General features: G+C 46.2%; 1 protein-coding gene across 1 annotated transcript in view; it reads right to left on the bottom strand.

The window, feature by feature from the left end:
• The window catches only part of FAM189A1 (family with sequence similarity 189 member A1), a 442,533-nt gene that overhangs the window by 236,012 nt on the left and 187,211 nt on the right, over positions 1 to 19,310 (bottom strand). Inside the window, exon 2 of the mRNA XM_025390663.1 lies at positions 10,325 to 10,381. Within this exon, the coding sequence (XP_025246448.1) occupies positions 10,325 to 10,381 (57 nt within the window). The remainder of the gene's footprint in view (positions 1 to 10,324; positions 10,382 to 19,310) is intronic.

Here is a 19,310-nt window from a genome sequence, read left to right as displayed (position 1 = left end):
CATCTATCCACTAGGAATTCAAGTAAGGGAAGGCAAAAACAAACAAACAAACAAATAAATAAATAAATAAATAAATAAATAGATAGATAAGAGATACAATCAAAGAATTAATGGAAGAAATTTCCCCAATCAATTTTTCTTGAACTATCCAATAGACAAATAATTAGAACTAGTCTAATAATGCACTATGGTATGTGATAAACAAGTATGAGATCAATATACATAATTTTTCCAAAAATTATAGCAGAAAATACAGTTGGTTCTTGAACAGCACAGGTTTGGACTGCATGCGTCCACTTATACATGAATCTTCTACCTCTGCCACCCCTGAGACAGGAAGACCAACCCCTCCGCTTCCTCCTCCTCCTCAGCCTACTCAACTGATGACGATGAGGATGAAGGCCTTTATGACAGTCCACTTCCGCTTAATTAACAGTAAATACATTTTCTATTTCTTAGGACTTTTTGAAATGATATTTGCTTTTCTCTAGCTTACTTTATTGTAAGAATACAGCATATAATACATCTAACATACAAAATATGTGTTAATTGACTATGATCGGTAAGGCTTCCAGTCAGCAGTTGCCTATTTGTAGTTAAATTTTCAACTACATGAGGGGTCAGCACCCCTAACTGCCATGTTGTTCAAGGGTCAACTGTATATCCCCATCTCTAAATATTATAGACATTATGTTTCCAGGAATTAATCTATAAAATCAATGCAATCACAAAATCAAATCATGACCACACTTTACAAATTCATTCTAAATTCATTGAAGAATGCAAAGAAGTAGCAAAAAATACATAAAAAAATAGAAGAATGACTTATTATAAAGCTGGACTAGTTAAAACAATGTAGTATTGTCTTAGAAATGAACTGATAGATTCATTACACAAAATAAAGATTAACAAACAGACCCACGTCTAGCAGTGAGGTGGCAGAAAACATTTCAAATGGGAGAAGAAATATTGAATTGTTTAAAGAAATAATATTGGGAAAATGGCCCTCCATTAGGAAAAGATAAAGTTAGAGCCTTACTTCATACCATATGTAAAAGTAAGTTTTGATTCAATTAAACATAAAAAGAAAAACTAAACATTTTAGAAATACACAGGTGAATAATTTCAGAAGTATAGTCCAAGAGCGATCTTTTAAACTAAAGAAACCTTAGAAGTCATATTAGAAAAAAAAAAAAAGCAGATTTTCCAAGATAAAAAAACTAGCACTTGTGTATTTTTTAAAAAGACACTTCATTAAAAATTGAAAGACAAACTGACAAGACAAGCTGGGATAAAATATTAGTCACTTAAAACAGAAAAGTATTACGATGTTAAGAAAAAAAAAAACACAAAAAAAATAATAAAAATAAGGAAATGAAGTGAGGCCCCCCAAGGAGGGACAGTGACGGTGAAGGAGGGGTTTGAAAGACTAGAAGGTAAGGAACTGATATATTAATAATATGGTTCAATATCCTGAATCACGTCGGGGTGAGGAAGGAACCAAAGGAACCTGAGTTTAGGTTTTAGAACAAGGCAATTGAAGGAAAGGGAGAAACATTCCTAATGAGACAGGGGAGCAAGAAGAAATCAGTTTGGGTTTGGAGTAGATTGAATTGGAGTCCCTGTCGGGTAAATGTTACCATGGAAGCCCCTCTGGTTTAGTCTCACTAGGCAGATTCACTTGAGTTAACAGAAAACTCAATTAGAGACTTCGTGTGAAATTATAAGATTTTGTTGTGTTTTTGTTTTGCTTTCTTTTCATTCTCTTTTTTTTATTTTGCTTTCTTTTTATTTTTATTGTCTCCTACTTGAATTGCTTTATTGAACCTTCCTTTGCAGACAAATAAGAATTTTATAATTGTTTGGATTTAAATGGTTATTTTCAAATTGCTTAAGGGTATTAGAAAACAACAACTTTCTTTGCAATTTTTAAAATGTCCCTTTCTCACTGCTTACATGTTAATACATTCACACAACAAAATAATATGCAACTGTTTAAAACAGGCTGTACTAAGAAATATTTCATGAATGGAGCAACAGTCATGAAATACTCCTAAGCAGAAAAAAAGGCAGGTTACAAAACAGGTGCACTCTGATTCTAATTTTCATAAAAATATGTATGCATCTGTGTCTGCACAGGGAAAAATGGAAGGCAAAACGGCAAAATGTAATTATGTCTATCTCTAAATGTTGGGATTTGGGATAATTTTTAAAAACTGTCTTATTGTGTTTTTATGCATTTGCTAAATTCAAAACAATGAATATTTAATACACTAGAGTTTAAAATTCAAAAAAAGAGAAATCTCACATATCAATGTAACACAGTCTCACAGAAAAAATACGTACAAGCAATTCATGGAAGAAATTCAAATAGGTAATGGAATCTTACTATTCATTTTGTTTCAGTTCCATCTATTCTTTGTTTCCTTTCTCCTGTTTTCTGCCTTCTTTTGCATTAAATGGATATTTTTTATGATTCTATTTGATTTCCTTTGTTTCTTAGCCAACTCTTTGGGGTTTTTGGTTTTATTTTAGTGGTTGCTTTAGGCTTTACAGTATACAACTTTATCATAGTTTACCTTCAGGTGACATTAGGCTTCATCATGTGTAGTCTAAGAATCTTACATTGTATACTTCCATCCTCCCTCCTTTATAGTATTTTCATACAATTACTTATATAAATGTTATAAACCCTATAATACATTGGTGTGTGTTTTTTGTTTTTTGTTTTTTTCCTATTTTTGGTTCTTTGTATGCATTGAGCTTCTGGAATCTGTGGGTTTCTAGTTTTTATTCCATTTTGAAAAAAAAAATACTACTATTTCTTCAAGTATTTTTTCTGTTTGCCCTCACTCCTTATTCCATATATATTAGTGTTTCTGGAAATTATTCCACAAAGTTCTCTGATTTTTTTTCATAGTTTTGTTTAAAAAATGCTTTTTTTCTATGTTCTTCATTTTGGAGAATGTATATTGCACTGCAATGCCTGTAAGTCCACTAATGTTTTTTCTTGTTCCAAATCTGCCATTAGTCTCATCCAGTGATTTTTTTCTCTCTTACATTGTAGTTTCCATCAGTAGAAGTGCAACTGGGTGTTTTTAGACCTCCATGTGTCTGCTTAACTTTTGGAACATATAATTTTAATAACTGTTTTAATGTCCTTGTCTGATAATTCTAATATCTGCATCAATTTTGTATCAGTTTCAATGGGTTTATTTTTCTTGTCTCTTTGAACCATAGTTTCCTGCTTCTTAGCATGCCTAGTAATCTTTGATTAGATGCTAGGCATTAGGAATGCTATCTAGTTGGTGCTGGATACTTTTGTACTCCTATAAACATTCTTAAACTTTGCTCTGGGACACAGGTAAATTACTTGAAAACTATTTGATTCCTTTGGATCTTGCTTTAATATTTGTTAGGCAGAACTGGAACAGCATTTAGCTCAAGGCTAGTTATTCTCCACTACTGAGGTAAAACTCTTCTGCATACTCTATACAATGCCCAAGTGAATCATGAGGTTTTGCAATCTGGATGGTGGGAAAACCCTGATTTTGTGACTGGCACTTTTCTCTCTAGTCCTCTCGGGTAGTTCTTTCATGGCCTCAGTTTCCTCACATGCAAGAGCTGATCAGTAGCAGCTGAATATTCACAGGGCTTCCTCTCCAGATCTCCAGAACCCTCTGCCTGAGTAAGTCTTTCCTCTCTGGCACTTTGTTCTGCAAATTCTAGCCACCTTGGACTCCCAGGCTCAGTACAGCCTCCATAACTCAGGACTGCCAGGCTCTTCCCAGGTTCCTATGCTGTGGCCTGGAAACTTTCTCACAACAGGAGGCTGCAGCAATCCTGATTTACCATTAATGGTGTGAGATCAAGGTGGGGAAAATACATAGCTGAATCAGACCACGTTTATTGCTATGGACCCACAGCAGCTTGTTTGGTTGGCTAAAATGCAAAGCCGAAGGTGGGCTATATTAAGTGAAGTTGAAATGCCAGACTTTTTTGGTGTACCACAGACGAAGGGATCTAAAGACTCAAGGAGACTGAAATGTTAGAGTAGATTTGGCCTGTCTGACCTCACCCAACCCAAGAGGATCCAGAGGCACACATTTCTCTACAGTTATGAGAAATAAATATGTGAAAGGAACCTCAGCATCCTTGAACTCTTCTCTGGAGGCCACAAATTACAGTTGGAATTTCTGTGCTACCATCTAACTAGGGTCTCTAAATGCAGTGAAGATGGTGAGATCCCAGGGTTGCAGGGGCCAGGTGGCAGCACTTAATTGCCAAAGGCATGGTGGATGTGGTTACTGTGAAGGCCAGAGAGTCAAAGCAGTGATCAGAGTAGACCGGCTCACCAAGATCTCTGGTGTTGGCTCTAAGAAGCCCTGTTTCTCTGATTGAGCCATGATGGATGCATGTTTCTGTCTGGGTTGATAAAGCTTAGCAATAAAAATAAACCACCATCTGAGTAAGGCAAAAAGCCAGATTCCTCAATGTAATATAAAATGCAAACAGTACTAAACACGTTATTGGATCTATATGGTACTCATATTCCCATAGATCGGTACTTCTTAAAGTAGATTTACTTTGCTTTAAAAAAAAAAAAACTGTCCTAAACTATAACTAATTTGTTATTGGTAAAAATAAATTCTAAAAAACGTTTTCAACTCCATAGTTATTACTCTCTCAATAGTATCAGTTATTATAAATAATCGAATATCCAGTTCAGTGCTACTGTACTCAAGGTTTTAAAACTTATACCACCTGTGATTATGGGAGACTGTTTCCATTATTGATACATAAGCCATCACAAGATGGTTCACTGAATCTTTCAAAAAATCATCTAATCAGAGCTATCTAATCTGATTTTTAATTGGCATCCAGCATAATATAGAACCTGTTATAGTTTAATGTAAGGAAGACAATTATCTCAATCATAGAAGACACTAAGCACAGATTTAAAAAAAAAAAATCTACCCCAGTAATGTGAAAATACATATTCTTTATGTATGTTGCTAGTTTTCAGCATTTGGAAAGGCACTTATAAAACATTATGGTAAACACACACACACACACACACACACACACACACACACAGCGTTTCCCCTCTTCCCCTCCCTCTCACATTGTATTCACCAGCCTACAAAGGGAGGCCTCCCTCACCGAGTGTTCACAGTGGCCTGCTGCTCCCCTCTCTTGCTCTTCCCCAACAGAGCCTTCGCCCTCCCGCACATCAGTCACTCCGGCGGACACCGTACAGCTCTCCTTCATCTCGTTCTGTGTGTCTGCAAGCGCAGAACGATGAAAAGAAGGAGCTGCAGCAGGGCTCCGGACGGCCTTGTGCTTGGGAGCCCTGCAGAGGAAAGCTGCTGCCAGGAGAGCAATGGCAGCACCAAAACGCTCCAGCAGCAGGGGCCACGCACGCCTGTCCTCAGCCAGCCAGGCCTGCAGGGCGAATGCAGCGGCTGGACAGACCCTGGAGCCATGGGCCCAGAACTGCTGCTTCTCACTCCCCTGAGGGACACTCTCCTTTCACAGAGGGCAGCTCACTGTGTGGTCTTTACGGAAGGCGTTGGGGGGAGGGCAGGCCAGTGTGTCCCCCTGGGAATGAACTAGAAAACTCACGGCTGCATCTTTAGTTGACACCTCCAGGAAGAAAAACACATAATTAGCACAGACAACAAAAGCAGGAGCTTTTATTTTAAAAATCACCGAAATCAAGACTTCGAGCCATTCTAGTGCTAAGTCCCAGGACAGGGTACTTTGCTTTCTAGGTCTTCCTTTCCTCTTTCCTTGCACAAGGTCTCATACGTCATCTGGAGAACCTCAGTTCCATTTTGTGGGCCCTGGGGAACCACAAAGGGCTTAAAGAAGGGGAGTGACACAGTCCGGCGGACACTTTACATACCATCCATGGCCTCTGTGTGTGTGGAGAAGAGACTGGAGAAGAGCCAGAGTTTTGGCACACAGATCTGTTAGGAGGTTACTACATGAGATACCAGGCAAGGACCTGCCCTAGAATGGTGGCTCAAGGCAGAGAGAAGAGAGGGGCAGCTGCATACAAATAAAATGAGTCACGGCCGGGTGCGGTGGCTCAGGCCTGTAATCCCAGCACTTTGGGAGGCCAAGGTTGGCGGATCACGAGGTCAGGAGTTCGAGACCAGCCTGACCAACATGGTGAAACACTGTCTCTACCAAAAATATAAAAATTAGCTGGGCGTGGTGGCACACACGCCCAGCTACTGTAATCCCAGCTACAGGCGGCTAAGGCAGGAGAATCACTTGAACCCAGGTGGTGGAGGTTGCAGTGAGCCAAGATCATACCACTGCACTCCAGCCTGGCCAAGAGTGAGACTCTGTCTCAAAATAATAATAATAGTAATAATAACAAAATGAGTCACAAAGAGAGAGCTTGTGAATAAGCATGATGGGTGAGGAAGGAGAAGGATGTCTGAGTGACTCCCCAGTTTCTAGACTGGGTGGGCGGTGGTGTCACCAACTGAGACAGAAAATACAAAGGGACAAGAAGATGAGGTTGAAGGAATGTAAGTCATGTGATATATAGATACTTAGAGAAGAAAGACAATGTCCACACAGACTACAGTCGGCTGGAAAAAAGGAGGATTTGGGAGTCAGAGAGCTTTGGGTTCAAGTCCTAGCTCATTACTTAAGGTGTGGAAGCCTTGGCCTTGTTTTAAAAACCTTTTTTAAAAAAACTATTTTAAACTTTAAAAACTCTTAAAAAAAAAAAAATAGTAGGAAAACCTACTCTTGCCAGGACTGCCGTGAAGGTGAGGACACACAGGTCCCACTCGATGAATGGTTGCCATCATTGTTGACAGTATTTTCTTTGGTATTATTCTGGATAGAAGATCTTTGGTCACATTTCCAAAAACTCTGTGGTGATGGTTCCTGTTAAGTGTCAACTCAGCTAGACCACAGTACCCAGATATGTGGTCAAACACTAGTCTGGATGTCGCTGTGAAGGTATTTTTGTAGATGAGATTAAGTTCTAAGCCAGCAGACTCTGAACAAAGCAGATGACCCTCCATAATGTAGGTGGACTGCGTCCAGTCAGAGGAAAGAAGAGAAGGACAGATCTCCTCCAGGGAGGAGGCAATTCCGCCTGGCGCCTCCCTTCAGGCTAAAGCTGCAGCCTCAGCTCTGTGTCCAGCCTGCGAGCCAGCACTACAGACTTTCACACTGCCTGTTCCCACAACCGTGTGAGCCAATCCTTTAAAATAAATAAATCTCTCTATATACACACACACACATATATGTTATAATCTAGATATTTATATGTACATGTGTGAATGCGTGTGTATACCTATCTATATCTCTATCTGTATATCTCCCATTGGTTCTGTTTTTCTAGAGCACCCTAATAGATCTTTATACTGCAGATTTTCCCGGCATCTATTGTGAATGCCTTTACTCCTCATGAAGCCAAAGCCGAGACTATCTCAATGGTCATGATTCAGAGAGTGAGTTTTTGCTAATGAATCAAGATTGTACTGTTGTGGTCAACACGACAGAAGAATATTCTTATGGTACAGACAACAAACTACCCAGCAAAACCCACACAGTCCGTCTGCAGCGCGGAACTGCCTCTGGGAAGCGCCTGTCCAGAGAGGCAGTGCCTGCCACGGGTCCACGGGTTCCTCGATGGGGCCTCAGGACAAGCTCTCCTGAATGGCTTGAAAGGCAAGCAATGAATGTCATTTTCGGACCAAGCAAATTAAACTGCTAGGGTTCCTTTTCTGTTCTCTATTCCCTGTCACCGACTTGCAGCGGATCTCACAGCCCTAGGAAACACTGGGGCCCTCGGGCGGAAGGAGCCAGGTCCCTAAGTCCCTCTGTGAAGGACTCAATCACAGGCCATGCCTGACCTGGACAAGGGCCAGACTAGCCTTGCCCTAATGGAGCCACTGAAAGTCAGGGGGTAGTACCAGCAGTTAGTGTCACCCTAATGATATCCTAACCTCCCTACATAAGGCAAGGAAGTCAGTCAAGCCACATGATCCCCTTCCCCTCTGCCTGGGGCTTGGGAGGAAATCTGTCCATGGGAGGTCAGTGCTGACCACCTCCCAGAGAGCAGGCTGGCCCTGCTCCAACCACTGTGGCAGGGCTGGGGAGCAAGCGCTCTGAACACTCCACTCCAGTAGGTCCAGCTGCTGCGATGTCCCTCTACTGGGATGAGTCCTGAGACTGCAGCCTGCTCCCCTGGCTTCCCTGGGACACTCCTCAGCCACCACCATAAGGGGTCCTAATTCCTCGTCTGCTCTAAGCTTATGCATCCTGCGTGGTAAAATGCCCAGCCCCGTGAGATTCCCGATGCTGGGGCCAGGGCCGGGGGTGGCACGCGGGGGTGACCGGGTGATGGACGTCATTCCTCTCTTGTCTTTTCGTCCACACACCCACTCTGCGGAAGGCGGCTTTCCTTTGTTTAGAGAGCTTAATCTGTCTGCACCGCGAAGGTGGGTGTGGACGGAGGAGGCAGCTGTCCCCGTGTCACTGAAGGCAGCGCAGTCACCACACTGCATACCCCGAGGACGTCAATCCCACAGTCACCTATTCACTGCATTTCCCCTCAGCACCAAGAGCCAGCTTCAAAATAATCCAGCAAGGGGCTTGGGGGGAAGGTAGGGAGATAGTGACAAAACAAGATGGACCAGATGCTGACATCTGTTGAAGCCAGATGAGGGGTACACAGGGGTTCATGACAGCAGTCTCTTTACTTTTATGTATGTTTGAAAGTTCTAAATAAAAATATTTTTCTAAAAGGAAATTCCTTATATGAGCCGAAATACAGCAGAAGAGGAGCCTCAGCTGACTCTCAGGTCACTCCTGTCTTCTCTGATACCATTTTAGGGCGTCATGGTTACTCCCATGAAAGAAGAGGTGTTTTCAATAGACAAATGTGGGTTATTTTTCTATTCCCATTAATATTTACTACATGTCATTATCTCCAAGTCTAATCACTTAAAGAGGAGATTTTAAATAATTGATTAATATAAAAGAAGAAAAATGCCACGCTGTCTGTTTCATTATCTATCAAAACCCGGAAAACCTCTTCCTCTAGTCCTGGCACGGACACATACATATATTAATGCATACACTGAGAAGAACAGGCATACAAATCAATAGACACAAATCTGCTTAGGGTATTTTTCCGAGGGAAAAACCATCCTCCTCTCCATCTCCCGCGTGGCCTGCTCCTCAGCACAATGCCACAGCAATTCAAATAACTCTCTTTATTTTACTCACAGAATTTTAGGGTTCCCCCCAAAACACAAAACTCTAACATTTCTTGAACGCTGATAAAATATGTTCTGTTTGTGTGATCATACGTATGCATGCATAGTGCATAAAACAGACTTTAATGTCTAGAGGAAACGCATGCATCCACACTTTTTTTTTTTTTGAGATGGACTCTCTCTCTGTTGCCCAGGCTGGAGTGCCATGGTGTGGCGTGATCTCAGCTCACTGCAACCTCTGCCTCCCAGGTTCAAGCGATTCTCCTGCCTCAGTCTCCCCAGTAGCTGGGATTACAGATGCTCGCCACCATGTTCTGGCTAATTTTTGTAATTTTAGTAGAGATGGGGTTTCATCATGTTGGCCAGGCTGGTCTCGAGCTCCTGACCTCGTGTCCGCCCGCCTCGGCATCCCAAAGTGCTGGGATTACAGGTCTGAGCCACCGTGCCAAGCCGCATCCACACTTTTAAAATGCCGTTGTTGGCGGGGTGCAGTGGCTCACACCTGTAATCCCAGCACTTTGGGAGCCCAAGGTGGGTGGATCATGAGGTCAGGAGTTCAACACCAGCCTGGCCAAGATGGTGAAACCCCGTCTCTACTAAAAACACACAAAAATTATCTGGGCATGGTGGCAGGTGCCTGTAATCCCAGTTATTCAGGAGGCTGAGGCGGAGAATCATTTAAACTCGGGAGGCGGAGGTTGCAGTGAGCCGAGATCATGCCACTACACTCCAGCCTAGGTGACAGAGCGAGACTCCGTCTCAAAAAAAAAGACAAGTCCTTGGTTCACGCTCGGTCCTTACAGCAGGACACCAAAACAAAACAAACACAAAGAGGATGCTCTTGAAGCATCTCAGCAAGACACCAAGCGGCACTCTCAGAAGCACCTCCTGCGAGAAACAGCGCTTCTCATGAGCCCATCAGCCTTCAGCAGTGAGATTTTATCAAGCTCTGCTTCCTGCTGCCTGAAAAAAACCTACAATTCTCTTCGCCATTGCCTCCAACCTGCTCACACATCTGAAGGTGGAACCCTGCTCCGAGGCCACCTGGAGACACAGGTGCCACTTACCACGAGGGAGAGAGGCCTCTTCCAGGAGACGACACCTATGAGTCCGGACAGCAGCACCTGGAAGGACAAAAAGTACAGGAAGGTGAGATGCTTTCATGGGCAATCAAAACACGGTGAACCGTTTGAACCTGGAGAAGGACGCGTGGAACACAGCACGCACTCGGTGGTGGGACTACATGAGCTGCATTGTCACAGCTTGCACCCACTCTGACAGGCACACTGGTCTCTCAGGGCACCAGGGCACTCCGGAGGGGTCCCTTTGTGCACTGCATGAGGTGGCCCAAGAGTGACAGGCTTTCTGAAACACCCCACCCTGGTCCTCGACGTGATTTGGCTGTGCTAGGCACACGCCTGTAATCCTAGCTACTTGGGAGGCTGAGGCACGAGAATCACTTGAACCTGGGAGGCGAAGGTTGTAGTAAGCCAAGATCACACCACTGTACTCCAGCCTGGGAGGCAGAGTGAGACTCCATCTCAAAAAAAAAAAAAAAAAAATAACAGAGAACACTATTTGGGGAAAAGGCAAAGGCAACCCCACCCACGCGCCACCCGGCCACCTGCCACGGCTGCATGGGCCCCGGGCACGCAGACCCTGGAGGCTCCTTCTCCCCTCCACACGCTGGGCTCCCCTGACGCACGCCCTTCTCTCTCCTCCTCCCCTCCACACGCTGGGCTCCCCTGACGCACGCCCTTCTCTCCCCTCCAGCCCCTGCGAGCCCCTCCCCTTCACTCATCACAGCTTCCCACCTCACCCAAACATAGGCAGTGTCTTCTGATGAGGCTCCTGAACTTTCTAGGCCCTGACTCCAAGCAGCCTACTCCTTTCCCAGGCCAAGTCCTGTCCTTGACCTTGCCTGGGGTCCCACCAGAAGTCACCCCCACTCTCCTGCCTCCTCCTTACTGTCCTGATGACATAAATATGCTGTGACTTCTGTCCTTCAGAAGAACCACTGCTTAGCCCTGTGTCCAGCTCCTGGCCTGCCTGTCTCCTGGGCAGCCTCCCGACTCCAAGTACCCTGAGGATGACACTGGCTCTGATCCCCACATTCCTGATTTCCTGGTGTCCAGGAAGGGCCAACTGATCATGGAGACACAGTCACTTCCCACCCACTACCATCTATCTGGTTTCAGCTCCACAACTCCAAGGAAATGTCTCCCAAGATTCCCCAGCAGTCATTGAGTGCAACAGACAAAGCTCGGTCCCCATCACCTGGCTGAGGGCTGAGGCTCCCTCCCATCTGGGCTCCTGCAGCTCCTCACTCCCCTGCGGTTCTTCCCACTTCCCAAGGGGCTGCTCTCCTCCAGTCTCCCTCCTGGCCTCCTCCCTCTCCCCAACCTCTTCCTGGTTTCGCAAGACCTGTGTCTCCTAAGCCTGTTGTCTCCCCTCCCCAGGGCTCTGTGGTGGCTGTCCTGAGGCTCCTCAAGCATCATCCACTGGTGTCTGCACAGGTGATTTTCAGCCCAGGGCTTTGCCATGGCCATGGCATCACACCATCCACAGGCTCCGCTCCCGGCATCTGTCAAACCCAACATGTCCAAAAATGCAGCTGCAGCCTCCACCTGGGAAGCCCACACGTTCTCTTGTAACCTCTGCTCTCCACAAGAGTACCCCTTCTTCCTGGTCACTCAAGCCCAAATCCTAGAGACCCTTCCTCTCCCTCACCCCCACGTCCAACCAGGGAGGCTAAGGCTCGTTCAACAGGGCAGCATGTGAGAAGGCGAATTACAAGGAAGGTGTTTGTAGACCAGGTCTCCTGTGAAGACAAATCGCTCACGCTTGCCACAGTGGGCACGAGCCAGGCATCCAGGCACTGGCCGGAAGGGCTTGGCTGCATGGCCCCTGGGACTCCAAAAGCACCGGTCAGACCCCGGAGGAGCGCATGGTGCTGACAAACTCACAAGGTCCCCTTGGTCACAGACTGCAGTTCACCCTCAGCCACCTCCACGGGGGCAGAACCAGGTCTCAGACACAGCAGCCTCTATCACATCCAGCACCACGCTAGTCCAGTCTCAAAAACATCTGGCCACAAAACAATAAAACAACAAAAATATGGACCAAAGCGAGTGCACCAGGGCTCTGCTCCCAAGACTCTCACGTGTGTACTTTTTCTGCAACGCACACAAGTCCTCCAAACACAGCCACCGGCGACAGCCTTTATTTACAGTCATTTCCCACCTCCCGGCTCCGCTCTCATGGCCATGCACCCAGCTCCTTGCCTTGCAGTCCAGTTTCAACCCTACGAAAATCCTTGACCAGTACCTCTCCCGTCTCTCTGGGGCTGCGTCTCACTAACTCTCCTTCCGAATGCCCCGAAACCTCTCTCTTGCCTTCTGTGCCCAAGACTTGAACCAGTGGGCACAACATGTTCCCATGTCATCTCACAGTCAGAGGACACTGGCCTTTCTCGTATGGAGCTGACCATTCCCGCCAGAGCTCTCACCATCATTTCATGCTTGACGTTTCAGACCCTGACTTCACTCCTCCACCCCCACCTTCTTTTGGTGAATTCAAAATTTTGACCATAATGCCATCATGTTTTGAGCTCATGGTACAGGTCAGGGGCTACTCCGTCACAAAGCAGGATCCATTCTTCTGCTCAGCACCCTCCATTTCCTGGATCGTCTCTCTCGCCTCTGCCAGCACGCTGCTGTTTCACTTGCCGGATGACAGCCTTGTCCACTCGCTCTTGTCTCCACCTCCTCCCTCCCCACTGAAGCCATCCCGGACGCCTCCGCCAAACAAACTGCATCTCCCTGGCCTGACAATTTAGACCACAAAGCTAGGCCCTGATTTTCCAGTACTGGAGGCACCTCCCTTGGTGGCCCCACTCCTGTCCAGGCCACTCTGGGCACCTCCAGGGAGGCTGGGAAGGGAGGAAACTGCACAGCAGCCACTGTGTGACTCACACACAAGCCACAGAGCTCTGTGGGCTGTCTCCCCTCCACACCCAACCTCCGAGACAGCCCCCATCTTCCCGCACTCCCTTCCTGTCGCCCCAGCCCTCCTGGCCCCAGCCTCAGCCCCCGACTCTTCTTATCCCTCCGGTTGAGGGCCACGTTCCAGGGCTCTGGCTCTAACACTGCCGTCTCCCTAGGATGAAACTTCCAAAAAGTGTCCTCTGTTTCTCCTCATGCTCCAAACTGGCCTCACCCAGACTAAGCCTGGACAGACGGTGAGGAGAAACATCCCCCAGAAAATGGCGCCTTCTACTTCCCATGTCTACCAGATGAACTCTTACCCGTTCTTCAACCACGGCCCCGCCCTCCTCACTCATGAAGAGCCTAGGAATTCAAGAGAACAGGGGGCCCAGCAGATCCCCAAACTACCACCAGAGGCCTGCAGCCATTTTAATAAACTCAGATACGGGCCGGGCACAGTGGCTCACGCCTGTAATCCCAGCACTTTGGGAGGCCGAGGCGGGAGGATCACCTGAGGTTGGGAGTTCGAGACCAGCCTCAACATGGAGAAACCCCATCTCTACTAAAAATACAAAATTATCCAGGCGTGGTGGTGCAGGCCTGTAATCCCAGCTACTCGGGAGGCTGAGGCAGGAGAATCACTTGAACTTGACAGGCAGAGGTTGCGGTGAGCTGAGATCACGCCATTGCACTCCAGCCTGGGCAACAAGAGCGGAACTCCATCTCAAAAATAAATAAATAAATAGATAAATAAATAAATAAATAAATTCAGAATGCCTTGACCTCTTCTCAGCTGAAGTGTATTAAACTATCAAATTTCTATAGTGACTAAGTTGCTTGTAGCAGGAATTTCACTGAAAGTACATAAACCTCCAAATCGTAGGCACTGCTCCACCGACTTCTAAGCCTGAAGGAAGTTAATATTGCTTTTATCTTAAGCTACAGGGAGAGGTCTTGACCTTCCCCATTCCCATAAGCAAAGCTATCATTCCACAAATCCCCTCACAGAATTTGACTTTCAACAAACACAGGTGACTCGCTCACTGAAGACGACGTGCATTTCCAAATATCATTAATAACTACAACTAGGAATGGATCAAATTCTCCCACACAAAGCAAAAGAATAAAGCCACTAAACTTAGTGTGGCAGGCAGAATTCTAAAATGACCTCTGGCCTTATAGAATGCTCTCCGTGAGCAAGAATATGATGGGCTGTCACTCTTGTGGTCTTCCCCCAGGGGCATGTTCGAATGACGTGGCCCCAGCAACACTCCGGTTGCAGCCTTGTGAAACCTGGTCAGGTGACTCTTATATGGGAGGGGGGCAGGGAAACGCTGGGTAGAGAAGGGTGGGGTGCCTGGCGAGGGCTCCACCCTCAGGCCTATGCCCATGGACCTAAGTGAGAACAGGCACTCCTGTTTTCATGCCCAAATGTTGCATTTTCCAAGACCACTCTGGCCCCCCATGCCCCCCATCCTATGCCCATAAAAATCGGAGACTATAGGGGGCACGGACACAAGCAGCTGGATGTTGAAAGGAGCAGAAGAGCACACCGACAGACACCAGCAGATGCTGGCAGGCCACTGATGGCGGGATGATGCAGAATTTGGTCGGAGGCAGTCAGAGGAGAGTCCAGCCACTGGCTGGCCTGACTCCAGGGGAGGACCACCTTCCCACTCCATCCCCCTTTGGCTCCCTATCCACTTCACTGAGAGCTACCTCCACCACTCAATTAAACTTTGCACCCATCCTCCAAGCCCATGTGTGATCTGATTTTTCCTGCACACTAGGGCAAGAACCAGGATACAGAAAGCCCTCTGTCCTTGTGATAAGGCAGAGGGTCTAATGGAGCTGATTAACACAAGCCACCTGCAGACAGCAAAACTGAAAAAGCGCACCGTAACATAACACACACCCACTGCGGCCTTGGGACCTGCAAACACTCAACCCTAGAGGCTGCTGTGGAGTTGGAGCCCCAGAACGCTCCCCACAACCTACCCACCTGCATGGTTTGAACAGAGGGGCACCGAAGAAGCGAACCACACCCCTGTCACGCCCTGTGAGGGGATAAGGGAACTCCTCCAGTTTCAACTCTACTAAGCAAGGTCCAGACTCCTAACCCAAGAAAACTATGAGGTATTAAGTGAGTGTTGTGTCAAGCTGCGAAGTGTATGGTCATTTGCTACACAGCAACAGAAAACAATTGTCATGGACTAAATGTATGTGACCCCCCAAAATGCAGATGTTGAATCCCCAACCTCCAGGGTAATGGTATTTGAAGATGGGGCATCTGGGAGGTGACTAGGATTAGACTGGGTCATGAGGATGACGCCTTCACAATGGGACTCGTAGCTCTATACAGGGAAGAAGGCGAGCTCTCACGCTCTCTGCACACACACAGTGAGGAAGACCATTAAGAGTGCAAGTCACGGCCGGGCGCGGTGGCTCACGCCTGTAATCCCAGCACTCTGGGAGGCCAAGGCAGGCAGATCACAAGGTCAGGAGTTCGAGACCATCCTGGCCAACGTGGTGAAACCCCATCTCTACTAAAAATACCAAAAATTAGCTGACCGTGGTGGCATGACCCTGTAGTCCCAGCTACTCAGGGGGCTGAGGCAGGAGAATGGCGTGAACCTGGGAGGCAGAGCTTGCAGTGAGCAGAGATCGTGCCACTGCACTCCAGCCTGGGCGACAGAGCGAGACTCCGTCTCAAAAAAAAAAAAGTGCAAGTCAGGAAGGAGCCCTCACTCTCACCAGAAACCAAGCGTGCTGACACCCTGATTTCAGACTCTCCAGCTTCACCAATTGCAAGAAAATAAATTTCTGTTAGGTCATCCAGTCTATGCTATTTTGTTACGGCAGCCTAAGTAGACTAAGACACTATGACATCCCGAGTGGGACATTGGATTGTTGTTCCAAAACATCTGCTTTCTCCCCAGACCTCTCCAGGAGGGGCAGCACAGGCTTCCCTCCCCACACCACTCCCCAATACCGGGAACACTGACACAGCTCCAAACACCAGCGCTTGAGCGCTTGGAAGTGTCTGTGCATGCGTTCCTTGCTGCTCATCAGTGAGCTTCTGTGGACCCAGGTTGGAAAACTTTTCCGTAGAGAGGCATAGTTCTGCCAGTAACAGGAATGCACCCAGGATCTGGAAACACGGTGATCCTTGAAGGCCTGAGCTCACAGCACAGTAGAAACCCCAGGCCAAGCCCCTACCTGGCAGTGAGCACCGGGCTCAGCCGCAGTGCTATGGTGGGCACTCATGCTCAGGGCAGTCCCTTCTCCAGCCACACGCCACATGGTGCTGCTCCCTGTCACTGCAACTGCAGCCACCTGCCACTCTGGCCTCAGTTTATTATCTGTTTGTTTGTTTGTTTGGGAGTGGGACACTGGATTATTTTTTCAAAACATCTGCTTTCTCCCCAGACCTCTCCAGGAGGGGCAGTGCAGACTTCCCTCCCCACACCCCTCCCCAGTACCAGAAACACTCACACAGGTCCAAATACCAAGGCCAAATAGATCGGGAAAGGCATGATAGTGCTCAGGGAGAGGAGGCTTAACCCTAATGAGGGAGGGTCTGCAGAATGGCTTGAGGGAGGCTTTTCACGGCCCAGGTGCTGGAGCGCCTCCTCTCTGGAGAGAGCTGTTCTGGCCCACTGGAGACCAAGGGCGGTTGATGTAAAAGAAGCTCAGAGCCCCTGCTCTGAAACCTCTCAAAAACTGTTTTTGCTCAATTCCAGCTACCAGCAAGGACTATGTTGCACGTTCTGACATCTCAGTAATGCTGTAGGTTGATTTTGCACCACTCTCATGAGAAAAAGGGTCATGAACCTAGTTAGCCATGAAATTACCGCATCACGAAACCTTCCTCTGTTTAATTTATAGGTATCATTATTCAGAGTCCACAGTCCACAAAGAATATAGAGAAACCGAAGAGGGTTGGGGAAGCGTAACACAGAATTACACAGCTGTGGGGAAAAAGCCAAACAGATTGAAAAGGCATCATATGGCTCAGGGAGAGAAGGCTGAACCTTGGGAGCACCAGGAGTTGTCACAAGGACACCAACTCACTCTTTTCTCCACTTCCCCACACAGCCGAATAGAGGCAAGAGATAAAATTAGAACAGAGACAGAACTTCCTGCTGTTGAAGCCGATGACAGGGGATAACAGGCTGCCGGGAAATAATGGCATCCTTAGAGTCAAAGACCTGCCCATTTGATTGGTACCCTGCCTGGACACAGAGGCCTGGAATAAATTAGCTCTTTAAATCCTGTCCTCTCACACTGAAAAGTGATTTGACTTCCTAAAATCAAGAATGTTCTTCAGATAATAAAGTCTGGTCCAAAGGCAAATGATAATGAAGCAAGTCCTTCTACAACACAGTTTTGAAAGCCAAGTAAATTACTTTCACAAAACATATGGCAGATGGTTGTCCAATAGCTACAGTGATATCAATTTACCACTAAGAAGCCAGCATTCACTGTGTCTGCCGAAAGCATTGTTGTTGCAAAAACACAGCAAATAATATTCTGAGTCCACCAACCCCCCATCTTCCAAACCTCCTGGACTGCAGCTCTGTGCAATATTCTTCCTACAGCCTCCTGGACCAGCTGATCTTCCTACTTCACCCTCCCTCAATTCTCCTTGCTTTGGGTGTGGCTTTCTTTCTCTGGGTCTTGCTGGGGCCACAGAAGGCTCGCTGAGGCATGCAGGCCTCCACCATCTGTCTCTACCTTTGAGGACACACTCACTGCTACCCCCACCCTGTCCATGCTTTCTGCCCCCTCTCCTTGGGGCAACTTCCAACTCACCATTCCCTCTCCCAGCCTTTGATCCCAGGCTGTGGTCCAAACATCCTCCACACCATTTCCCTTCAAGGACTGCACCAACACATCACACTCATAATGTCCCTGAGAAAAGTTACCTTTCTTCTCAACCTACTGATAGAGAAAGAACTCTGCAGCTTTCATTGTCTTCTCAAGCAGGAGCAAAACTATAAAGTGATGACAAAGATCATCTCATGAAAGAAAAAAAACTCCATTAGTGTTAAAGCGTTTTAAAGTATTCTAAATAACTCATGAGTCAAAAGCAACTGAAAGGTGAAATACACCATGGTCTGTTCTGAGGCAAAGCACACTTCTTTGATGCACATTCTCTCCTAAGTGCCTGGTAACAAACTCATTTGTCCTGGGCCTGCCCTTGAAGATGCTGCCTTCTCTTACAGGTGTCTACTCTGACATTAGGGTAGCTAGCTGCTGGATTTTGTTATTTAGTGGGTTATTAGGTAGCACATATATTATTATAATACATTTAGAAATACTTTTAGTTTAAAAATTTCAAAATAATGTTTCCTTTGTAATAGTTTTATTTCATGCTTTTAAAAACCTTATTCTAAGAAGGGATCCACAGGCTTCACTAGACTGTCATGCCAAAAGTTATGACCCCACCCCCTGCCAATTAAAGTTCCTTTAGAGCAGATCTTTTGGTGATAAACTCCCATTTTTGGTGTATCTGTAAGTAGCTTACTTCACCTTGATACTTGAAACATAGTTACGCTGGAAACACCCAAGGCTGACAGCTGTCTCTCAACAGTGTGAAACTATTATTCCACTGTTTTCTGGCTTCCATCGTTGCAGCCGAAAGTCAGCTGTCCTCATTCTCTAAAGACTTTTGAGATCACCTCCTTGTCTTTAGTGTTCTGAACTTTTTGCATGGCATGTTAGGTGTGGATTTCTTTTTAATCTTCTTTGAGTGACACTGTGCTACTGAATCTGTGGATTTATATTGTTCATTAGTTCTGGAAATTGTGTAGCTAATATCGCTTCAAATATTGTATCTTCGCCATTCTCATTGCCAGGGACTCCAATAGCTGTATGTTTGTCCTTCTCATTCCATCCTCCAAATGTCTTAGTTTTTCTTCCACATATTCCCTACACATGTCATGCATGACTTCATTCGGGTTACTTTCTTTAGCTGTGTCTTCCAGATCATCAATTGTCTCTGTACTGTGTCTAATCAGCTGTTGAACTATACAACTGCACTTGTTTAGAAAATTTCAGTGAT

The sequence above is a fragment of the Theropithecus gelada genome, chromosome 7a (assembly GCF_003255815.1).
Source record: "Theropithecus gelada isolate Dixy chromosome 7a, Tgel_1.0, whole genome shotgun sequence".
NCBI lineage: Eukaryota > Metazoa > Chordata > Mammalia > Primates > Cercopithecidae > Theropithecus > Theropithecus gelada.
This window is presented reverse-complemented; position numbering and strand designations above follow the sequence as displayed.